At 37.1% G+C, this 19,323-nt stretch overlaps 1 protein-coding gene across 1 annotated transcript; it reads right to left on the bottom strand.

Annotated features, from left to right (window-relative positions):
• Positions 1-13,907: 13,907 nt before the first annotated feature.
• On the bottom strand, positions 13,908-15,525 carry LOC132352753 (transformer-2 protein homolog beta-like). The gene is given in 3 exon segments (XM_059903431.1): positions 13,908-14,354; positions 14,356-15,135; positions 15,490-15,525. Coding segments are annotated over 3 exon segments (873 nt in total). The 3' UTR covers positions 13,908-14,297.
• Positions 15,526-19,323: the final 3,798 nt, after the last annotated feature.

The following is a 19,323-nucleotide window of genomic DNA, read 5'->3' as shown; positions in this document are numbered from 1 at the left end:
GTATCTTGAAACATCACAACAGGTTCTGTGTGTTCTGAGCCTATCTCTGGGGGACTTCTCATTTTTTTATCATAGAATATAATTTCAATTGTATAAACTGATTAAATTTGTTGTGTGAATATCATTCTTTCCTGGTTTCCATCATTGCTGTAGCCTTCATCTCTTTGTTGTACTGAAGTTCATATTTAATGAGAGTTTCTGACTATGATGTTGAAAAGGAGTTTGTGGATGTACTCTTGTTATATTTCCTACTTTTCTTCTGATCCATGCAATCTCATTTTTTATAGTCATAATTTTGATTCAATAACATAATATCAAGTGTTTCTAAATGAACCTAAATTATGAATAAGAAAATCAGAGAAGAATAAAGAAGAGACCTATCAGTGGTAATCAGCCTTCTTTACAGCACCATTCATTGTTTGCCATTGTTCTCTCTCTCTGTTGTCCCTTATCAAAAAGCATATCTTACCAGGTAAAATTTAAAAAAAAATGATTTCGTGGCCAGTCAAATCGATTTATTATTCATCTTTTTTTTTTTTTTTTAATTTTTACACTTTATTTATTTTATTTTTTTTTGGCTGTGTTGGGTCTTCGTTTCTGTGCGTGGGCTTTCTCTAGTTGCGGCGAGTGGGGGCCACTCTTCATCGCGGTGCGCCGGCCTCTCACTGTCGCTACCTCTCTTGTTGCGGAGCGCAGGCCCAGTTCTTGTGTCTCACGGGCCTAGTTGCTCCGCGGCATGTGAGATCTTCCCAGACCAGGGCTTGAACCCGTGTCCCCTGCATTGGCAGGCAGATTCTCAACCACTGCGCCACCAGGGAAGCCCCCTATTTTTCATCTTTAACTTAGTAAAATACCATTCTAAATAAAACTCTAGTATTCTGAAAATGTGGTTTGGTCCTTTTTTCCCCACTTTCATCATAGCAATTACATCAACATAAACAAAAATTAGATGGTTCAACATGCAGTATATAAATTACTGACTTTCATTAAAGTCAGTTTATGACCATCTTGAGCAAGACGTCTTCTCTGCAAACTATTGTGAGACACAATGTGAAATTTAGCATTTTTTTGGTCTTATTTCAATTGTACTGCATATCCCCTTAGATAATACTATCTGTTTTACTCATATAAATCAGATAATTCTGTGATACAGGTTTTATATTATACTTTCTTATGTGCTTATTACTTGGAGGCCAATGCTTCTGAAGCTTTTTTTTAACTGCAATGTAAACTGACAGATTGCCCTGAGGAGCTCTTTCTTTGAGGAAAAATGACTAGAGGCTGTATTTTATTTTTTTAACCTCAGTTCCACATTTGTAAATTGATTAAACTGAAATGCATATATCTTATAACTAGAAAGGAAAAACGGATTCCTTATGGACTTGCCAGAGTAGCTTTGGGCTTTTACTTGTTGAGTTTCAGTTAATATCTAAATAATAATTGGTGTATCAATTAAGATATCTTAAAAACAAAATAAAATAAATTATAGTCCAATCCCAAAAGCAGGCAACAGCCTTTAGGGAGGTTAATCAATATATATGTTTTAGGACCCCTCACTTTTTTTCTTCAAACCTAAAACAGGAATATTAACATTTTTGTTCACTAAGGACTTCCTTCGCATTTGAACTATCATTCTACAATATGTTGTGCAAACTGAAAATAAATATTTATTTAAGGATTTTTTGGTGCCCTGCACATGGTTTATACTCCCAATCTATATAATTAGTTATTATTACTCAAGCATATTTCACAAAATGCAAGCAAGCAAATACAAAGAAAAATGAGTAAGTTAGATCATATTTTCTCTAGGAAATATAAGATATATACAAATAATCAAGGAAACATAAGTAAAAATCAACATGCAATTGAGAGAACAGAAGAAGAGACAAGCAGAAGTAATTTAAAATTATTTAAATTAATAAAAATTGTAGGGCAAAATTTTTATCTCTGGCACAAGAGTGGATCAGAAGGCACATTTTCAGCCACTAATAGAGGTTTGAGTTTACTTTGCTGCAAATGTTGGTATACGGAGTTGGAGGCATAACAGAAAGAAAATGAAAAAAGAATAGGAATCTGAAGCGCAGAGAGAAATACTCTATGAAAAGCTGTTATAACCTACCAAGGCACACATTCAAAAATTTACATTCACACGAGTTAATCAGTAGTATGAGAAGAGTGGTGTGGAAAATCAGCCTAAGCACAGGGAAGTCTGAAAGCAAGCACTTTTCCAAGGTCAATATACAAACTAAATGAGGATACAAACTTTCTTTCAAGATATCATTATCAACATTTATTTTCAATTAAGCTTTTAAACATATAGATAGTTTTTTCTTCACTGTATTTTATTCTTACAAGAGATAAATAGACTGACACCAAGCATTGTAAATGGATGACCACAACAAAAGCAACAATGACTGCAATTACCAAACACAAAACACACTCATACTATGTCATAATATTGACATTCAGTCCAGTAATCCCCCACTGTAACAGCTCCTTTACTCTGCAGTGAAAATTGATTTGTATATTCTTTGCCTCTGAGTCCTTGTGGGATTTTTTTTTTTTAATTCAAACAGAAAGTCACAAAAATTATAATCATCCTCATCAGTTAGATAGTTTTGAAAAGCATTTTTTCAAAGTATTTGCTATTTTTGTCCTATGGGATATATTTTAATTTAGTAAGAATTGTACATATTTTCTCTGGTTATTGAACAATTTAGAATGTTATTAACCAATGGTAATTAGAATGTTATTAACCAATGGTAATATAGAAGCTATTAACATCAAATCAGAATGTTCAATTTTATACAATTACTATCTCCTTATATTTAAAAAAAATATTCTGATTATTTTTATTTCTTTTATTGAAACAATGCAATAAAATTAATGTTTTAATGAATGCACATGGCTCGCACTATATTATGACTCTAAGTACTTAATGGAATATACAGTAAATGCATTGAACTTTATAGTTTTACAAAAATCTCACGTTCTACATTGCCAAAAGCAACAGTGTATTATGGTCCTGGGGAAAAGCACTTCTGAAACCAACAAAGCCACCTTTATTATCAACTGATATGGTGCTAATAAACATTAGAAAATATATATATATATTTTTAAACATCTTTATTGAAGTATAATTGCCTTACAATGGTGTGTTAGCTTCTGCTTTATGACAAAGTGAATCAGTTATACATATACAATATGTTCCCATTTCTCTTCCCTCTTGCATCTCCCTCCCTCCCACCCTCCCCATCCCACCCCTCTAGGTGGTCACAAAGCACCGAGCTAATCTCCCTGTGCTATGCGGCTGCTTCCCACTAGCTATCTATTTTACATTTGGTAGTGTATATATGTCCATGACACTCTCTTACCCTGTCACATCTCACCCCACCCCCTCCCCATATCCTCAAGTCCATTCTCTAGTAGGTCTGTGTCTTTATTCCCGTCTTGCCACTAGGTTCTTCATGGCCTTTTTTTTTTTTTTTCCTTAGATTCCGTATATATGTGTTAGCATACTGTATTTGTTTTTTCTCTTTCTGACTTACTTCACTCTGTATGACAGACTCTAACTCCATCCACCTCATTACAAATACCTCCATTTCATTTCTTTTTATGGCTGAGTAATATTCCATTGTATATATGTGCCACATCTTCTTTATCCATTCATCTGTCGACGGACATTTAGGTTGCTTCCATGTCCTGGCTATTGTAAATAGAGCTGCAATGAACATTTTGGTACATGACTCTTTTTGACCTATGGTTTTCTCAGGGTATATGCCCAGTAGTGGGATTGCTGGGTCGTATGGTAGTCCTATTTGTAGTTTTTTAAGGAACCTCCATACTGTTCTCCATAGTGGCTGTATCAATTTACATTCCCACCAACAGTGCAAGAGTGTTCCCTTTCCTCCACACCTTCTCCAGCATTTATTGTTTCTAGATTTTTTGATGATGGCCATTCTGACCGGTGTGAGATGATATCTCATTGTAGTTTTGATTTGCATTTCTCTAATGATTAATGATGTTGAGCATTCTTTCATGTGTCTGTAGGCCATCTGTATATCTTCTTTGGAGAAATGTCTATTTAGGTCTTCTGCCCATTTTTGGATTGGGTTGTTCGTTTTTCTGTTATTGAGCTGCATGAGCTGCTTGTAAATCTTGGAGATTAATCCTTTGTCAGTTGCTTCATTTGCAAATATTTTCTCCCATTCTAAGGGTTGTCTTTTGGTCTTGTTTATGGTTTCCTTTGCTGTGCAAAAGCTTTTAAGTTTCATTAGGTCCCATTTGTTTATTTGTGTTCTTATTTCCATTTCTCTGGGAGCTGGGTCAAAAAGAATCTTGCTGTGATGTATGTCATAGAGTGTTCTGCCTATGTTTTCCTCTAAGAGTATGATAGTGTCTGCCCTTACACTTAGGTCTTTAATCCATTTTGAGTTTATTTTTGTGCATGGTGTCAGGGAGTGTTCTAATTTCATACTTTTACATGTACCTGTCCAGTTTTCCCAGCACTACTTATTGAAGAGGCTGTCTTTTCTCCACTGTATATGCTTGCCTCCTTTATCAAAGATAAGGTGACCATATGTGTGTGGGTTTATCTCTGGGCTTTCTATCCTGTTCCATTGATCTATATTTCTGTTTTTGTGCCAGTACCAAACTGTCTTGATTACTGAAGCTTTGTAATATAGTCTGAAGTCAGGGAGCCTGATTCCCCCAGCTCCATTTTTCATTCTCAAGATTGTTTTGGCTATTCGGAGTCTTTTGTGTTTCCATACAAATTGTGAAATGTTTTGTTCTAGTTCTGTGAAAAATGCCAGAGGTAGTTTGATAGGGATTGCATTGAATCTGTAGATTGCTTTGGGTAGTAGAGTCATTTTCACAATGTTGATTCTTCCAGTCCAAGAACATGGTATATCTCTCCATCTATTTGTATCATCTTTAATTTCTTTCATCAGTGTCTTATAATTTTCTGCATACAGGTCTTTTCTCTCCTTAGGTAAGTTTATTCCTAGATATTTTATTCTTTTTGTTGCAATGGTAAACAGGAGTGTTTTCTTAATTTCACTTTCAGATTTTTCGTCATTAGTGTATAGAAATGCAAGCGATTTCTGTGCATTAATTTTGTATCCTGCTACTTTACCAAATTCATTGATTAGCTCTAGGAGTTTTCTGGTAGCATCTTTAGGATTCTCTATGTATAGTATCATGTCATCTGCAAATAGTGACAGCTTTACTTCTTCTTTTCCGATTTGGATTCCTTTTATCTCTTTGTCTTCTCTGATTGCTGTGGCTAACAATTCCAAAACTATGTTGAATAATAGTGGTGAGAGTGGGCAACCTTGTCTTGTTCCTGATCTTAGTGGAAATGGTTTCAGCTTTTCACCATTGAGGACAATGTTGGCTGTGGGTTTGTCATATATGGCCTTTATTATGTTGAGGAAAGTTCCCTCCATGCCTACTTTCTGCAGGGCTTTTATCATAAATGGGTGTTGAATTTTGTCCAAAGCTTTCTCTGCATCTATTGAGATGATCATATGGTTTTTCTCCTTCAATTTGTTAATATGGTGTATCACATTGATTGATTTGCGTATATTGAAGAATCCTTGCATTCCTGGGATAAACCCCACTTGATCATGGTGTATGATCCTTTTAATGTGCTGTTGGATTCTGTTTGCTAGTATTTTGTTGAGGATTTTTGCATCTATGTTCATCAGTGATATTGGCCTGTAGTTTTCTTTCTTTGTGACATCTTTGTCTGGTTTTGGTATCAGGGTGATGGTGGCCTCGTAGAATGAGTTGGGGAGTGTTCCTCCCTCTGCAATATTTTGGAAGAGTTTGAGAAGGATAGGTGTTAGCTCTTCTCTAAATGTGTGATAGAATTCACCTGTGAAGCCATCTGGTCCTGTGCTTTTGTTTGTTGGCAGGTTTTTAATCACAGTTTCAATTTCAGTGCTTGTGATTGGTCTGTTCATATTTTCTATTTCTTCCTGGTTCAGTCTCGGCAGTTTGTGCATTTCTAAGAATCTGTCCATTTCTTCCAGGTTGTCCATTTTATTGGCATAGAGTTGCTTGTAGTAATCTCTCATTATCTTTTGTATTTCTGCAGTGTCAGTGGTAACTTCTCCTTTTTCATTTCTAATTCTATTGATTTGAGTCTTCTCCCTTTTTCTCTTGATGAGTCTGGCTAATGGTTTATCAAGTTTGTTTATCTTCTCAAAGAACCAGCTTTTAGTTTCATTGATTTTTGCTATTGTTTCCTTCATTTCTTTTTCATTTATTTCTGACCTGGTCTTTGCAATTTCTTTCCTTCTGCTGGCTTTGGGGATTTTTTGTTCTTCTTTCTCTAATTGCTTTAGGTGCAAGGTTAGGTTGTTTATTCGAGATGTTTCCTGTTTCTTGAGGTAGGCTTGTATTGCTATAAACTTCCCTCTTAGCACTGCTTTTGCTGTGTCCCATAGGTTTTGGGTCGTCTTATCTCCATTGTCATTTGTTTCTAGGTATTTTTTTATTTCCCCTTTGATTTCTTCAGTGATCATACCGTTATTAAGTAGTGTATTGTGTAGCCTCCATGTGTTTGTATTTTTTACACATCTTTTCCTCTAATTGATATCTAGTCTCATAGCGTTGTGGTCGGAAAAGATACTTGATACGATTTCAATTTTCTTAAATTTACCAAGGCTTGATTTGTGACCCAAGATATGATCTATCCTGGAGAATGTGCCATGAGCACTTGAGAAAAATGTGTATTCTGTTGTTTTTGGGTGGAATGTCCTATAAATATCAATTAAGTCCATCTTGTTTAATGTATCATTTAAAGCTTGTGTTTCCTTATTTATTTTCATTTTGGATGATCTGTCCATTGGTGAAAGTGGGGTGTTAAAGTTCCCTACTATGATTGTGTTGCTGTCGATTTCCCCTTTTATGGCTGTTAGTATTTGCCTTATGTATTGAGGTGCTCCTATGTTGGGTGCATAAATATTTACAATTGTTATACCTTCCTCTTGGATCGATCCCTTGATCATTATATAGTGTCCTTCTTTGTCTCTTGTAATAGTCTTTATTTTAAAGTCTATTTTGTCTGATATGAGAATTGCTACTCCAGCTTTCTTTTGATTTCCATTTGCATGGAATATCTTTTTCCATCCCCTCACTTTCAGTCTGTATGTGTCTCTAGGTCTGAAGTGGGTCTCTTGTAGACAGCATATATATGGGTCTTGTTTTTGTATCCATTCAGCCAGCCTGTGTCTTTTGGTGGGAGCATTTAATCCATTTACATTCAAGGTAATTATCGATATGTATGTTCCTATTCCCATTTTCTTAAATGTTTTGGGTTTGTTATTGTAGGTGTTTTCCTTCTCTTGTGTTTCTTGCCTAGAGAAGTTCCTTTAGCATTTGTTGTAAAGCTGGTTTGGTGGTGCTGAACTCTCTCAGCTTTTGCTTGTCTGTAAAGGTTTTAATTTCTCCATCACATATGAATGAAATCCTTGCTGGGTAGAGTAATCTTGGTTGTAGGTTTTTCTCCTTCATCACTTTAAGTATATCCTGCCACTCCCTTCTGGCTTGCAGAGTTTCTGCTGAACGATCAGATGTTAACCTTATGGGGATTCCCTTGTGTGTTATTTGTTTTTTTTTCCCTTGCTGCCTTTAATATGTTTTCCTTATATTTAATTTTTGACAGTTTGATTAATATGTGTCTTGGCGTGTTTCTCCTTGGGTTTATCCTGTATGGGACTCTCTGTGCTTCCAGGACTTGATTAACTATTTCCTTTCCCATATTAGGGAAGTTTTCAACTATAATCTCTTCAAATATTTTCTCTGTCCCTTTCTTTTTCTCTTCTTCTTCTGGGACCCCTACAATTCGAATGTTGGTGCGTTTAATGTTGTCCCAGAGGTCTCTGAGACTGTCCTCAGTTCTTTTCATTCTTTTTTCTTTATCCTGCTCTGCAGTAGTTATTTCCACCATTTTATCTTCCAGGTCACTTATCCTTTCTCCTGCCTCAGTTATTCTGCTATTGATCCCATCTAGAGTATTTTTAATTTCATTTATTGTGTTTTTCATCGTTGCTTGGTTCCTCTTTAGTTCTTCTACATCCTTGTTAAATGTTTCTTGCATTTTGTCTATTCTGTTTCCAAGATTTTGGATCATCCTTACTATCATTATTCTGAATTCTTTTTCAGGTAGACTACCTATTTCCTCTTCATTTGTTAAGTCTAGTGTGTTTTGACCCTGCTCCTTCATCTGCTGTGCGTTTTTCTGTCGTCTCATTTTGCTTATCTTACTGTGTTTGGGGTCTCCTTATCACAGGTTGCAGGTTCATAGTTCCCGTTGTTTTTGGTATCTGTCCCCAGTGGCTAAGGTTGGTTCAGTGGGTTGTGTTGGCTTCCTGGTGGAGGGAACTAGTGCCTGAGCTCTGGTGGATGAGGCTGGATCTTGTCTTTCTGGTGGGCACGTCCACGTCTGGTGGTGTATTTTGGGGTGTCTGTGGCCTTATTATGATTTTAGGCAGCCTCTCTGCTAATGGATGGGGCTGTGTTCCTGTCTTGCTAGTTGTTTGGCATAGGGTGTTCAGCACTGTAGCTTGCTGGTCATTGAGTGATGCTGGGTCTTGATGTTGAGATGGAGATCTCTTAGAGATTTTTGCCATTTGGTATTACGTGGAGCTGGGCGGTCTCTTGTGGACCAGTGTCCTGAAGTTGGCTCTCCCACCTCCGAGGTACGGCCCTGATGCCTGGCTGAAGCACCAAGAGCCTTTCGTCCACACGGCTCAGAGTAAAAGGGAGAAAAAATAGAAAGAAAGAAAGAAAGAAAGAGGCTATAATATAGTGAAGTAAAATAAAGCTATTATAAAGCAAAGCTATACAGACAAAATCTCCCCCAGAAGCATATACATATACACTCACAAAAAAAAAGGAAAAGGGCAAAAATTAATATATCCTGCTCCCAAAGTCCACCTCCTGAATTTGGGATGATTCGTTGTCTATTCAGGTATTCAATAGATGCAGGCACATCAAGTTGTTTGTGGAGTTTTAATCCGCTGCTTCTGAGGCTGCTGGGACAGATTTCCCCTCCTCGTCTCTGTTCGCACAGCTCCTGGGGATCAGCTTTGGTTTTGGACCCGCCTCTGCGTGTAGGTCGCCTGAGGGCGTCTGTTCCCCGCCCAGACAGGACAGGGTTAAAGGAGCAGCTGCTTCGGGGGCTCTGGCTCACCCAGGCCACGGGGAGGGAGGGGTACGGAGGAGGCGGGGCGAGCCTGGGGCGTCAGAGGCCGGCGTGACGTTGCACCAGCCTGAGGTGTGCAGTGCGTTCTCCCGGGGAAGTTGTCCCTGGATCACGGGACGCTGGCAGTGGCGGGCTGCACGGGCTCCCGGGAGGGGCGGTGTGGAGAGTGACCTGTGCTCGCACACAGGCTTTTTGGAGGGGGCAGCAGCAGCCCCAGCGTCTCACGCCCGTCTCTGGCGTCCGCGCTGATAGCCGTGGCTTGCGCCAGTCTCTGGAGTTCGTTTAGGTGGCGCTCTGAATCCCCTCTCCTTGCGCACCGCGAAACAAAGAGGCAAGAAAAAGTCTCTTGCCTCTTCGGCAGCTGCAGACTTTTTCCCGGACTCCCTCCCGGCTAGCTGTGGTGCACTAACCCCTTCAGGCTGTGTTCACGCCGCCAATCCCAGTCCTCTCCCTGTGACCGAAGCCCGAGCCTCAGCTCCCAGCCCCGCCCGCCCCGGCGGTTGAGCAGACAAGCCTCTCGGGCTGGTGAGTGCTGGTCAGCGCCGAGCCTCCGTGTGGGAAGTGCGGGAATCTCTCCGCTTTGCCCTCCGCACTCCTGTGGCTGCGCTCTCCTCCGTGGCTCCGAAGCTTCCCCCCTCTGCGACCCACAGTCTCTGCCCGCGAAGGGGCTTCCTAGTGCATGGAAATCTTTCCTCCTTCACAGCTCCCTCCCACTGGTGCAGGTGCCGTCCCTATTCTTTTGTCTCTGTTATTTCTTTTTTCTTTTGCCCTACCCAAGTACGGGGGGAGTTTCTTGCCTTTTGGGAGGTCTGACGTTTTCTGCCAGCGTTCAGTGGGTGTTCTGTAGGAGCAGTTCCACGTGTAGATGTATTTCTACTGTATCTGTGGGAAGGAAGGTGATCTCTGCGTCTTACTCTTCCGCCATCTTCTCTCCTCTCTCCTAGAAAATATTTTGTGCTTGGATGTCAAGTACTGAGAAATGATACTGTGCCCTCGAATATGTTCTTAATATTAGTTGACTGATAAAGTCACTGCAGGTGGCATTTATTGCCATGAACTATAGTGCTTCACTTTATCACTCAGACTAGATCACAATGTTCCAACAGCTACAATCTGTTAACTCTCATCCAAATAGCTAAAATGCCCTTAAAGGAAGTGTTACTTGCCTCTGAAGGTTCCCTAGCAATTTTAAAGATTTCATAAACTCTGGTAAAGCTCAATATCTGCTATTGGATTGACACTAAATTAATTGTGAAATAGAAGAGAAAACTTTCTTTTTTTCCACAAGAAACTGAGCCTTGTGTTCTACAATATTTGTAAGAATTGTACACTTATTTCAGTAAAAATCAAGAATTATACTCTATTGGATTGTCCTTACAAACTACACATGGCAATGGATGACACAAAACAGCACATGATAAAACTAAGTGCTCACTCCCTTCTCTCCATTCCCTTCTCTCACTCCACAAGGAAAATTATTAACTATATAATGGACATCTTTTCAAGTAATTTTTCTATGTCCATGTAAACATATGAAAGCATATATATATATATATATATATATATATATACACACACATACATAAAATCTGTTTTTACAAAAATGCTATTATATACATTACTCTGAAACTTGCTTATTTTACCGAGTATTATGATTATAAAGAAATCGATTTTTTTTTAATGACTGTGTAATATCAGATATTTATGGACGTGCTATGATTTTTTCAGTCATTCTCTTATTAGTGGGTATTTAGGATCCTTTTATTTGTTAGCCCTTCAGAGAATTCTGCAGGGAATCTTTAAACAATGGGACTTTTCTTTCCATATTTTTATTATGAAGTGAGAATGTTGAATGTAGTGGAATGTATATTTCAGTTTTAGATTCTGCCAGCTTAGTTTCCCAAAAGGTTGTTGTGATTGGCACTTCCATTGGAAATGCATGAGAGAGCTCCTTTTGATTGCCCTCACCATCATTGGATGATATTAGTATTTAACATATTTGCCAGTATAATCAATTAAAATTGTTAGTTATTGATTAGCTTTTTCCCAATTAAAAAAGAGGTTGAACATCTTTTAAAACACTTATTGAAAATTTGAATTGATAGCCTTTTCTACTCTGTATATTCTTGTCATAATCTCTACCATCGTTTCCATTTAGGTTAAAGGTCTTTTACTCTTTAATTTGCAGGAGCTACTGGAACATTAAAATATCATTCCACTCCTTTTTTTCTTTTATATGTTTCAGATCTTTTCTCCTGGTTCTTTTCTGTTTCTCTGACTTATTCTTCTATTTGGAAAATATTAAATTCTTATACTCAAATATATTACATATGTTTTTTCTTTGGTATCTTCTATTTTGCAAAATGTCTTTCTAAGTTTTTAAATTTGGACTTTAATCTTCTTGGAATTTACTTTTATATATGGTATGAAATAGTGGTTTAATGTGACTTTTGTTCATAATCATTAATTCCTTTTGATGATTAATTGTTAATATTTTAATTCTACAAATTTCCAAAGATGTTACTCATATACCCATATGATTCTAACATGGAATCATACCATCATGGGCATTATATCATGATACTTATTTCTTTGTTCCTCACCTCCTTTCTGGGTTCCAGTGTTCTGAAAATGTTTATGATTCTTAAAATCTCTGTGAATTATCTGCTATTCTGAATTTTGTTCATGTCTGTTGTTGTTATTTGGGCTGGGGAAGGGAGTAGAGTGTGCGTGTTTGTGTTTGCATGCAATTGTGTTTATGTGTGTGTGTGTGTCCGTGTGGTTGTAGCTCTCTCTGCTTTTTCTTTTTTTTTTTTTTTTAACATCTTCATTGGAGTATAATTGCTTTATGATGGTGTGTTAGTTTCTGCTTTATAACAAAGTGAATCAGCTATACATATACATATATCCCCATATCTCCTCCCTCTTGTGTCTCCCCCCCACCCTCCCTATTTATTTCTTTTTGAACTGGCATAGATTCTGACAGTGTACGGGGTTATGCCCCACTCAGACTTTTATCAGAGGGTTTTGTTTGCTATTTTCTTTGTAACATTGTAAATATCTTCTGGCTACAGTAATACAGGTGATTTTTGATGAACCAGTTCATGGAATTTCTGTGAAAGCTATAAAGTCCAATGTTACAAGTTAGAAATTTGATTAGTTGGCAGAGTTTGTGGCTAACATCTTATTTTTTGTTTGTTTGTTGTTTTGTTTTCTTGTGAAGTGATATTGGATATACCGAAATACATTAATAGATATTTGCCTGGTCATGACCTGCTTCATTGTCATTGATGACTGGGGGTAAAATATCAGTTTTGTTCTCCACTACAAAAACAAGCAATTAAAAAAGGGGAGACCACAAAGTAGACAATAAAACTAATGATCATAATGCCCATCATTTAATAACTCTTTCTATCCAAAATTTTTTATAATAATAATCATACATGTTGAAGTTTAAAATATATCTTTGAAAAAATAAAATTATACTTTTAAAAGTGGTGTTTTAACTCAATTTTGAGTTTTCTCTTTCCTAATATAAATAATTTCCATTTATTTAAAATTTTGCCTGAAGGCTATTTTTCTAGGTAGATGGTCAATGTGGATATTACTGTTAATGAGAATAATGAAATGAAGACAGTCAAATAACTCAACAGTATTTACTGAGTATCCACAACATGCAAGATTCTGTTACATGTTCAGAGTGTTTCAAAGAAAAATTATGAGTAGAGCAATTACAGTTCTGTTAATATTTATATAAATAAACATAGCTTAAAAGAATCTACCCAACAATTGTATGAATTGTATTCAAGCCTTATATTTTAGATGATGTGTGGGTAGTTATGCTGCTTTTTATTGGTCCTTCTATCCCTAGGAAACACAGCTGCATTTAGTGAAGCTGGCCAGTGCTTACTGAGAGAACATTTCCTGAATTAGAACAATCATAAAACTTTTCTTCCACAATATAACTGTATTGCACATTTATGATTTCTCTGTTTCTTCTAATAATTTCCCTAATATTTACATAGACAAAATTTTTTAATCCCCCTGGAAGCATAAAGAAAAAGGTCCTAAACTACTCTAATATCCAAGTTTAAATCAAAAAAAAAAAAAATACTCAACCTATGGCAATCACAAATGTTTTAATAAAAGTAGATTATTATATAAAATATTTTATTCACTTAAAGTTTACTTTTTAAAGACATTTTAATGCAAAAGGAAATGAGGGATAAGGGTTGTAAGATAATTCATATAGAATACAAGATTTAAAAGCAATTCTTCTACACTTGTTTCTTTGTACACAATTATTATTACATTTTGTTCATGCTTATTTAATAAGGTATTTATGCATATGATCATCAATAAAGTTGTATCACAAGAATTCAAGGTTTTGAAAATATTAAAACAGTGATTAATGCAGTAAATTGAAAGATTTAAAGAAAAAGCATATAATTATACTAATAAATGCAGAAAAAAATGACTTTATCCAAGTTCATTTGTAATCAAATAAACATTTGTAGCAACAAAATTGGCGAATTTTTTAACTAATTAAGGGAATGGCCCAAACTTACAAACAAATCTAAATCTGGCATCACATATATAGTTATTTTAGACATATTCCCCATAAGATCAAGAATAAAATTACATTCACTGTCATTCTTTCCTTTTTTTTTTTTTTTTTTTTTGTTACAAAGAAAAGTAAAAACCAAACTTTATTGTTGCTTTTTGCCATTTGGTAGCATTTTACACAGGCTTCGATCTTCAGAATACCCTGGATTCAGTAGAAAAACCATTTAAATGAAGTTTTGTACAATAGAAACTTCTCAGCAGTCAAAATTTAGACTGTAAAAAAATACATGCAAAACATACTTTTCTGAAAACACTTAACTTTGAACAAAGCACCGAACTACACAAATGCAGAATGAAAACAGCATTCCAACTCCACCAAAAGTAGTCATCATAAAAGGTGTAAAAGTCACCTAACTTCACTAGGCACTGTTCACTTTTTAAACAGGAGACAATAAAAAATATTGTCCACAAACAATATCCCAACTCTAGGGCAGGTTTCAGAAAGTCTTCAACTTCATGCTTTAATAGCGACTTGGTGAGTATGATCGAGATCTGGAACGTGATCTGTATCCTCCACGACTATAGTAGGGAGAAGGTGACCATCTTCTGTATATCTGATCCCTGTCTTGAGCAGCTCTCCATCCTCCTCCTCCTCCACCTCCTCCTCTGTATGACCTGCTGTAATTGTTCCAATCATCGTAGCCTCGATCATATCCCCTGTCGTAGTAATCTTGACGGCGTGAGCTGCCATAGGTAGGTCTCCCCATGTAAATTCCTGGTGTTGGGGTATGTGGTCTCTTTGTTATAGAGAAATCAACTCTGATCCTACGTCCATCAAGCTCCATTCCATTGGCATGCTCTTTCGCTTCCTTGGCATCATCTACATTTTCAAAATATACAAAGGCAAATCCTCTTGAACGTCTAGACTGCTGGTCATATACAATAGACACATCAGCAATTGGGCCATATTTAGAGAACACTTCTCTTAGATCTCTTTCTGTAGTGTATAAGCTCAATCCAAATACTCCAAGACAACAGTTGGGATCAGGATTTGCCCGATTCCCAACATGACGCCTGTGAGTAGACATGGGAGAACGACTGTGGCTATGCCATCTTCGATAATCTCTACTGTACGATCTGCTACGGGATCTTCTATGGGAGCAGGACCGAGATCGTGACCTTGTATAATGCCTTCGAGAACTTCCTCTAGATCTAGACCTAGATTCAGATCTGGACCTGGACTTTGATCTGGAACGCCTGGAGTCTTCCTTGGAGCGAGACCTTACAGGGGTATGCCTTGCAGATTTCCCAGATCCATAAGCACTTCCACTTCTGGAAGCAGAATGGGATTCCTTGGTCCATGGTCAAATCTGTAAAACCAGCTGGAAAAGCCCTTACACGCAAGGGAAATTTCAAGTCCACTTTCAGGGTTAGCGTAGTGCTTTCTGATTCCAGATTACTTCTTATCTTAACTTCATTTTTATTTCTTTTCTTCATTCTTCAGTTTCAAATTCTGACTTCTTTCATCTTCCCCACTTCACACAAATTGCTCAATATTCTACAAGTGGGACTTCTGGTCTGATAATTAGCATGCATTCTTTCTTTTATTTTTTCAAATTTCAGCTTCACTTATTCCTGAGCTTCAAATACTCATTTATAAAACTTGTCAAATGACGACTTCCGCATTTTCCTTCTTCAACATTAACCCGCTCGCCGTAGTTCTGCTCGCTGCTGTCGCTCATGACTTCTAGCTGCTGTCGCCGCCCGACGTGCTTCAATCGAAGCTGCCAACCTCTTGCGCCTTCTATCTAGAGGCTCAGCCGCGGCCCCGCACTAAGCACTGGTTCCCGAGCCGCTGAGAGGAGAAACGCTCCGCACCGCCTCCGCTCGGGCTCTAACCATTCTTTCCTTTTAACTTTATAGGCTCTGTGTGTGGTCAGGGAGGGTAGCAGATCCTGGCTAATTTCAATAAATCTAAAAAATGAAATACATGATATAAAATTAGATGAAAAATGTCTAATTATATAGGAAAGGGAAACCTTGGAGAATCTAGAAATCATTAGAAAAAAGATAGTGAACAACAATGTTGTTTGGCATAAAAATATTATTCAAAGGCAGAACATTTTACAATCATAATTAAATAATAAAATTTTTTAAAAACCACATAAAAACCTAAAACTACAAGATATACATAAATTGAGCTACTAAATGATGTATAAGACTTTTATAAAGAAAATTATAAAATTATAATAAAATATATAAAAGAAGATCTATAAAAAACTGGACAAACATACCATATTCATGGACAATACTATTCAAAAGTATGAAGATTCTAATTATCAAAAAATTAATTCATAAATTTATAAATTATCATTCAGAATATTAGCAAAATTTTCACAATACTGGGTTCAAAACTAGCTAATCTGGAAATATGTATGCAAAGGAACAAAATGTACATGTCAAGAATAACCAAAGAAATATGGAATAGAATTGGCAAGACTTATAAGTAAGTGGATATTAAAGAGACAGAGGAGAAGATTTCTTCAGAGAAAGAGAGGGTGCTAATATAATGAGTTCCCACTTGGGGAAGAAAAATAGAAAGTGAAAATACTTCTTCCTCATATCTCAAGTTAAGTGAGGAGTTTTCAGGCCAACCACCTAGACAGCTGAAAAAGCGTTCTTTCAGGTTTGGCAATCATAGAGCCTGGTGCCTGGTTATCATTTAGAGAAGGATAAAGAAGAAAGGCTGTTGTTGAAACAGTCTTTCTAGTTGATCGCATTCAGAGCAAGCTGTACTTATTAATGGTGGTAAAAGGATGCGTGGAGGGTCACTTGAATTTACAGAGGAAGTGAAATTCCAATAAAAGTGGAATTCCAGACATCAATGGTCTGTAGACCCATCAGTAAAGAAAGGAGTGTAAAGCAGCCTTCCAGAAAACAGGCATCATTTGCCAAGGGGCTTCAGTCAGAAGTTACTGCAAGAGAATCTGAAAATACAAAAAAGCATACTGAAAAAGAGCAGCTAGCAACTATGCATCTGTATTTCCCAGAGGGAACAGAAGTCAGATTAAATATCACCCAATATGTAAAGCAGAATCCTTTTGTCTGTTAAAGACTGATTTTCAAAAAGGTTAAACATATGGCTCAAATAAATACAAAATGAACATGTGTCAAAGAAAAAGAATTTAGAAGGAAACCGTTAAGACAGTATAACCAGTTCAAAGATCATTTGAGGACTTGAGGTTTGTAGACAATATAATAAATGAATACTGAATAAGACTGGTTACTTACAAAATTTGTTGATTTCTTATGGGACAAAAACCAGTAATTTGGAGGGTTATCTTTTCTATCAGAAAGAAAGTGTCTGCATCTCTCTTGGACAAAAATATACAATTTAACATGTAACTTCACTAATCTGGGACTTTGTTTGAAGTGAATTGGGTAAAGTACAGTTCTCTGGATAATCCTCAGATGGGCCTGTTAAACAGTGTCCTCATATGACCTTAAAGTGACATATTGCCCAATTTTTAACCTTATTTCCAAGTTTGGGATAATTTTTTAAAATATATCTTTATTTTAAACTCCATTCATCCTGCCCAGTCTTCAAGGATTAAAAACCCACTTCTAATGACATCTCCTAACCAAGCTCCACTCTCCATGGCACACTTGCAAGCCAGAAACCAACCCCAGATGGAGGAAAAAGAGTCTATTTAATGTGAAAAATATTCAAGTCTTTTATGACCATATCACATTACACATTTTAGTTATTAATAAGAGACTGCTAAGGCTATATTGTATTTTGAAAATTTCCTAAGCGAGTGAAACTTATATGTTCTCACCAAAACAAAACACAAAAGGTAAATAAGTGAGGTGATGGATGTGTTAATTAACTCAATGGGGGAGAATTCTTTCACAATGTATATGTACATCAAATCATCACAGTGTACACTCTAAATATCTTACAATTTTCTTTGTCGATTATACATCAGTAAGGCTGAAAAAAATAAAAGGAGACTGGTTTTAAGACTAACACAAAATGCTGTGGAATGAGTCAGATTTTTTTCCCAGGACCTATTGAAGAGACAATGGGAGAAAGAGTAGCGTTGCTTCATGAATGCCTCTAACTGAGTTCAGCTGATTTCATTGGATAGTTATATTTTCAAGAGTAGAAATTTGTAAATAATTACCACCTTTAGGAGAATGAACAAATTGTGCATAATCCTACAATAAAATACATTACACGATTGAAATGAATTAACTTTAAATGCAATGCAGTGTCCTGGACTGGATCCTGGAACAATAAAAAAAAGCATTAATGGGAAAAATGGCAAAATTCAAATAAAGTATGAAGTTTAGTTAATGGTAATGTTCCTATGTAGGTTTCTTGGTTTTGATAAATATTCTGTGGTAAAGTAAATTGTTAACATTAGGGGAAAATGGATAACGGGGTATGGGAGCTGGGGTGGTTAATTTTATGGGTCAACATGACTGAACTACAGGGTGCCCAGACATGTGGTCAAACATTATTCTGGGCGTGTCTGTGAGGATGTTTCTGAATGAGCTTAATATTTGAATTAGTAGACTAAGTAAAGCAGGTTGGCCTCCCTAATCTGGATGGACCCCATTAGATCAGTTGAAGGCCTGAATAGAACAGAAAGGGTAACACTCCCATGAGTGAGAGGGAATCCCTTCTGCCTGACCTCCTTTGAGCTGAGACATCAATTTTCTCCTGTCTTCTAATTTAAACTCTAATATAGGCTCATCATGGGTCTAGAGCCAATGGACCTTCAGACTGGGACAGTGTCATAGGCTTTCTTGGGTTTCTGGCTTACACACTGAATAGCATAGGACTTACTCTCCATTACTGTGTGAGTCAATTTCTTATTAGAATAAGTCTCATATATATACACATATATATGTATGTATATATATATGTCTATCATAAATATCTCTTCAAGAAGGGAGATGTGGTCATTGTGCTGACTGGGTGACACCCTGGTTCAGGCTTCACCAACACTATGTGAAGTAATGCCTGTGCCGTGATGAGCCCGGAGCCCCTCTTCCAGCCCCTGTCCTATCCCCCTTCCCCGACCCATCCTTTGGGCCAGCCATGCTTGTAGTTCTCGCTTGGGGCTGTAGTGTGGCACTGGTGGGCTGTGATGCCAGGGAAGACTCTGGGCCTGCCCTGACTTGCTTCTCCAATCCCCTCAGCTTCCATTGGAAAGTAAAAAATAATAATAATAATAATATTTAAATCAGTGAGCACTGACTCTTTTTTCTTCTTTTTCACACACACACACACACACACAGATCTAATAGCCAAGATGTGCAGAGGAAATGAGCTCCTCCTGTGTCCACCACAATCCCCATTCTGTGACTGAATCTGCTGCTAGCCCTCCCTTCTTTCCAGCAAACATAGAAATTCACAGTGGCTGCTCCACACTGCAGCTGTAATGCATTTCATATTTCATATTGTGTGCATGTCCCTCCCCAACATATCCCCTCTTACAAAGAAAACAAAAAAGTTGTTATTGGTCAGG

Source organism: Balaenoptera ricei, chromosome 18, assembly GCF_028023285.1.
Source record: "Balaenoptera ricei isolate mBalRic1 chromosome 18, mBalRic1.hap2, whole genome shotgun sequence".
Taxonomy (NCBI): Eukaryota; Metazoa; Chordata; class Mammalia; order Artiodactyla; family Balaenopteridae; genus Balaenoptera; species Balaenoptera ricei.
The sequence above is the reverse complement of the archived record's forward strand: the minus strand, read 5'-3'. Positions and strand labels throughout refer to the sequence as shown.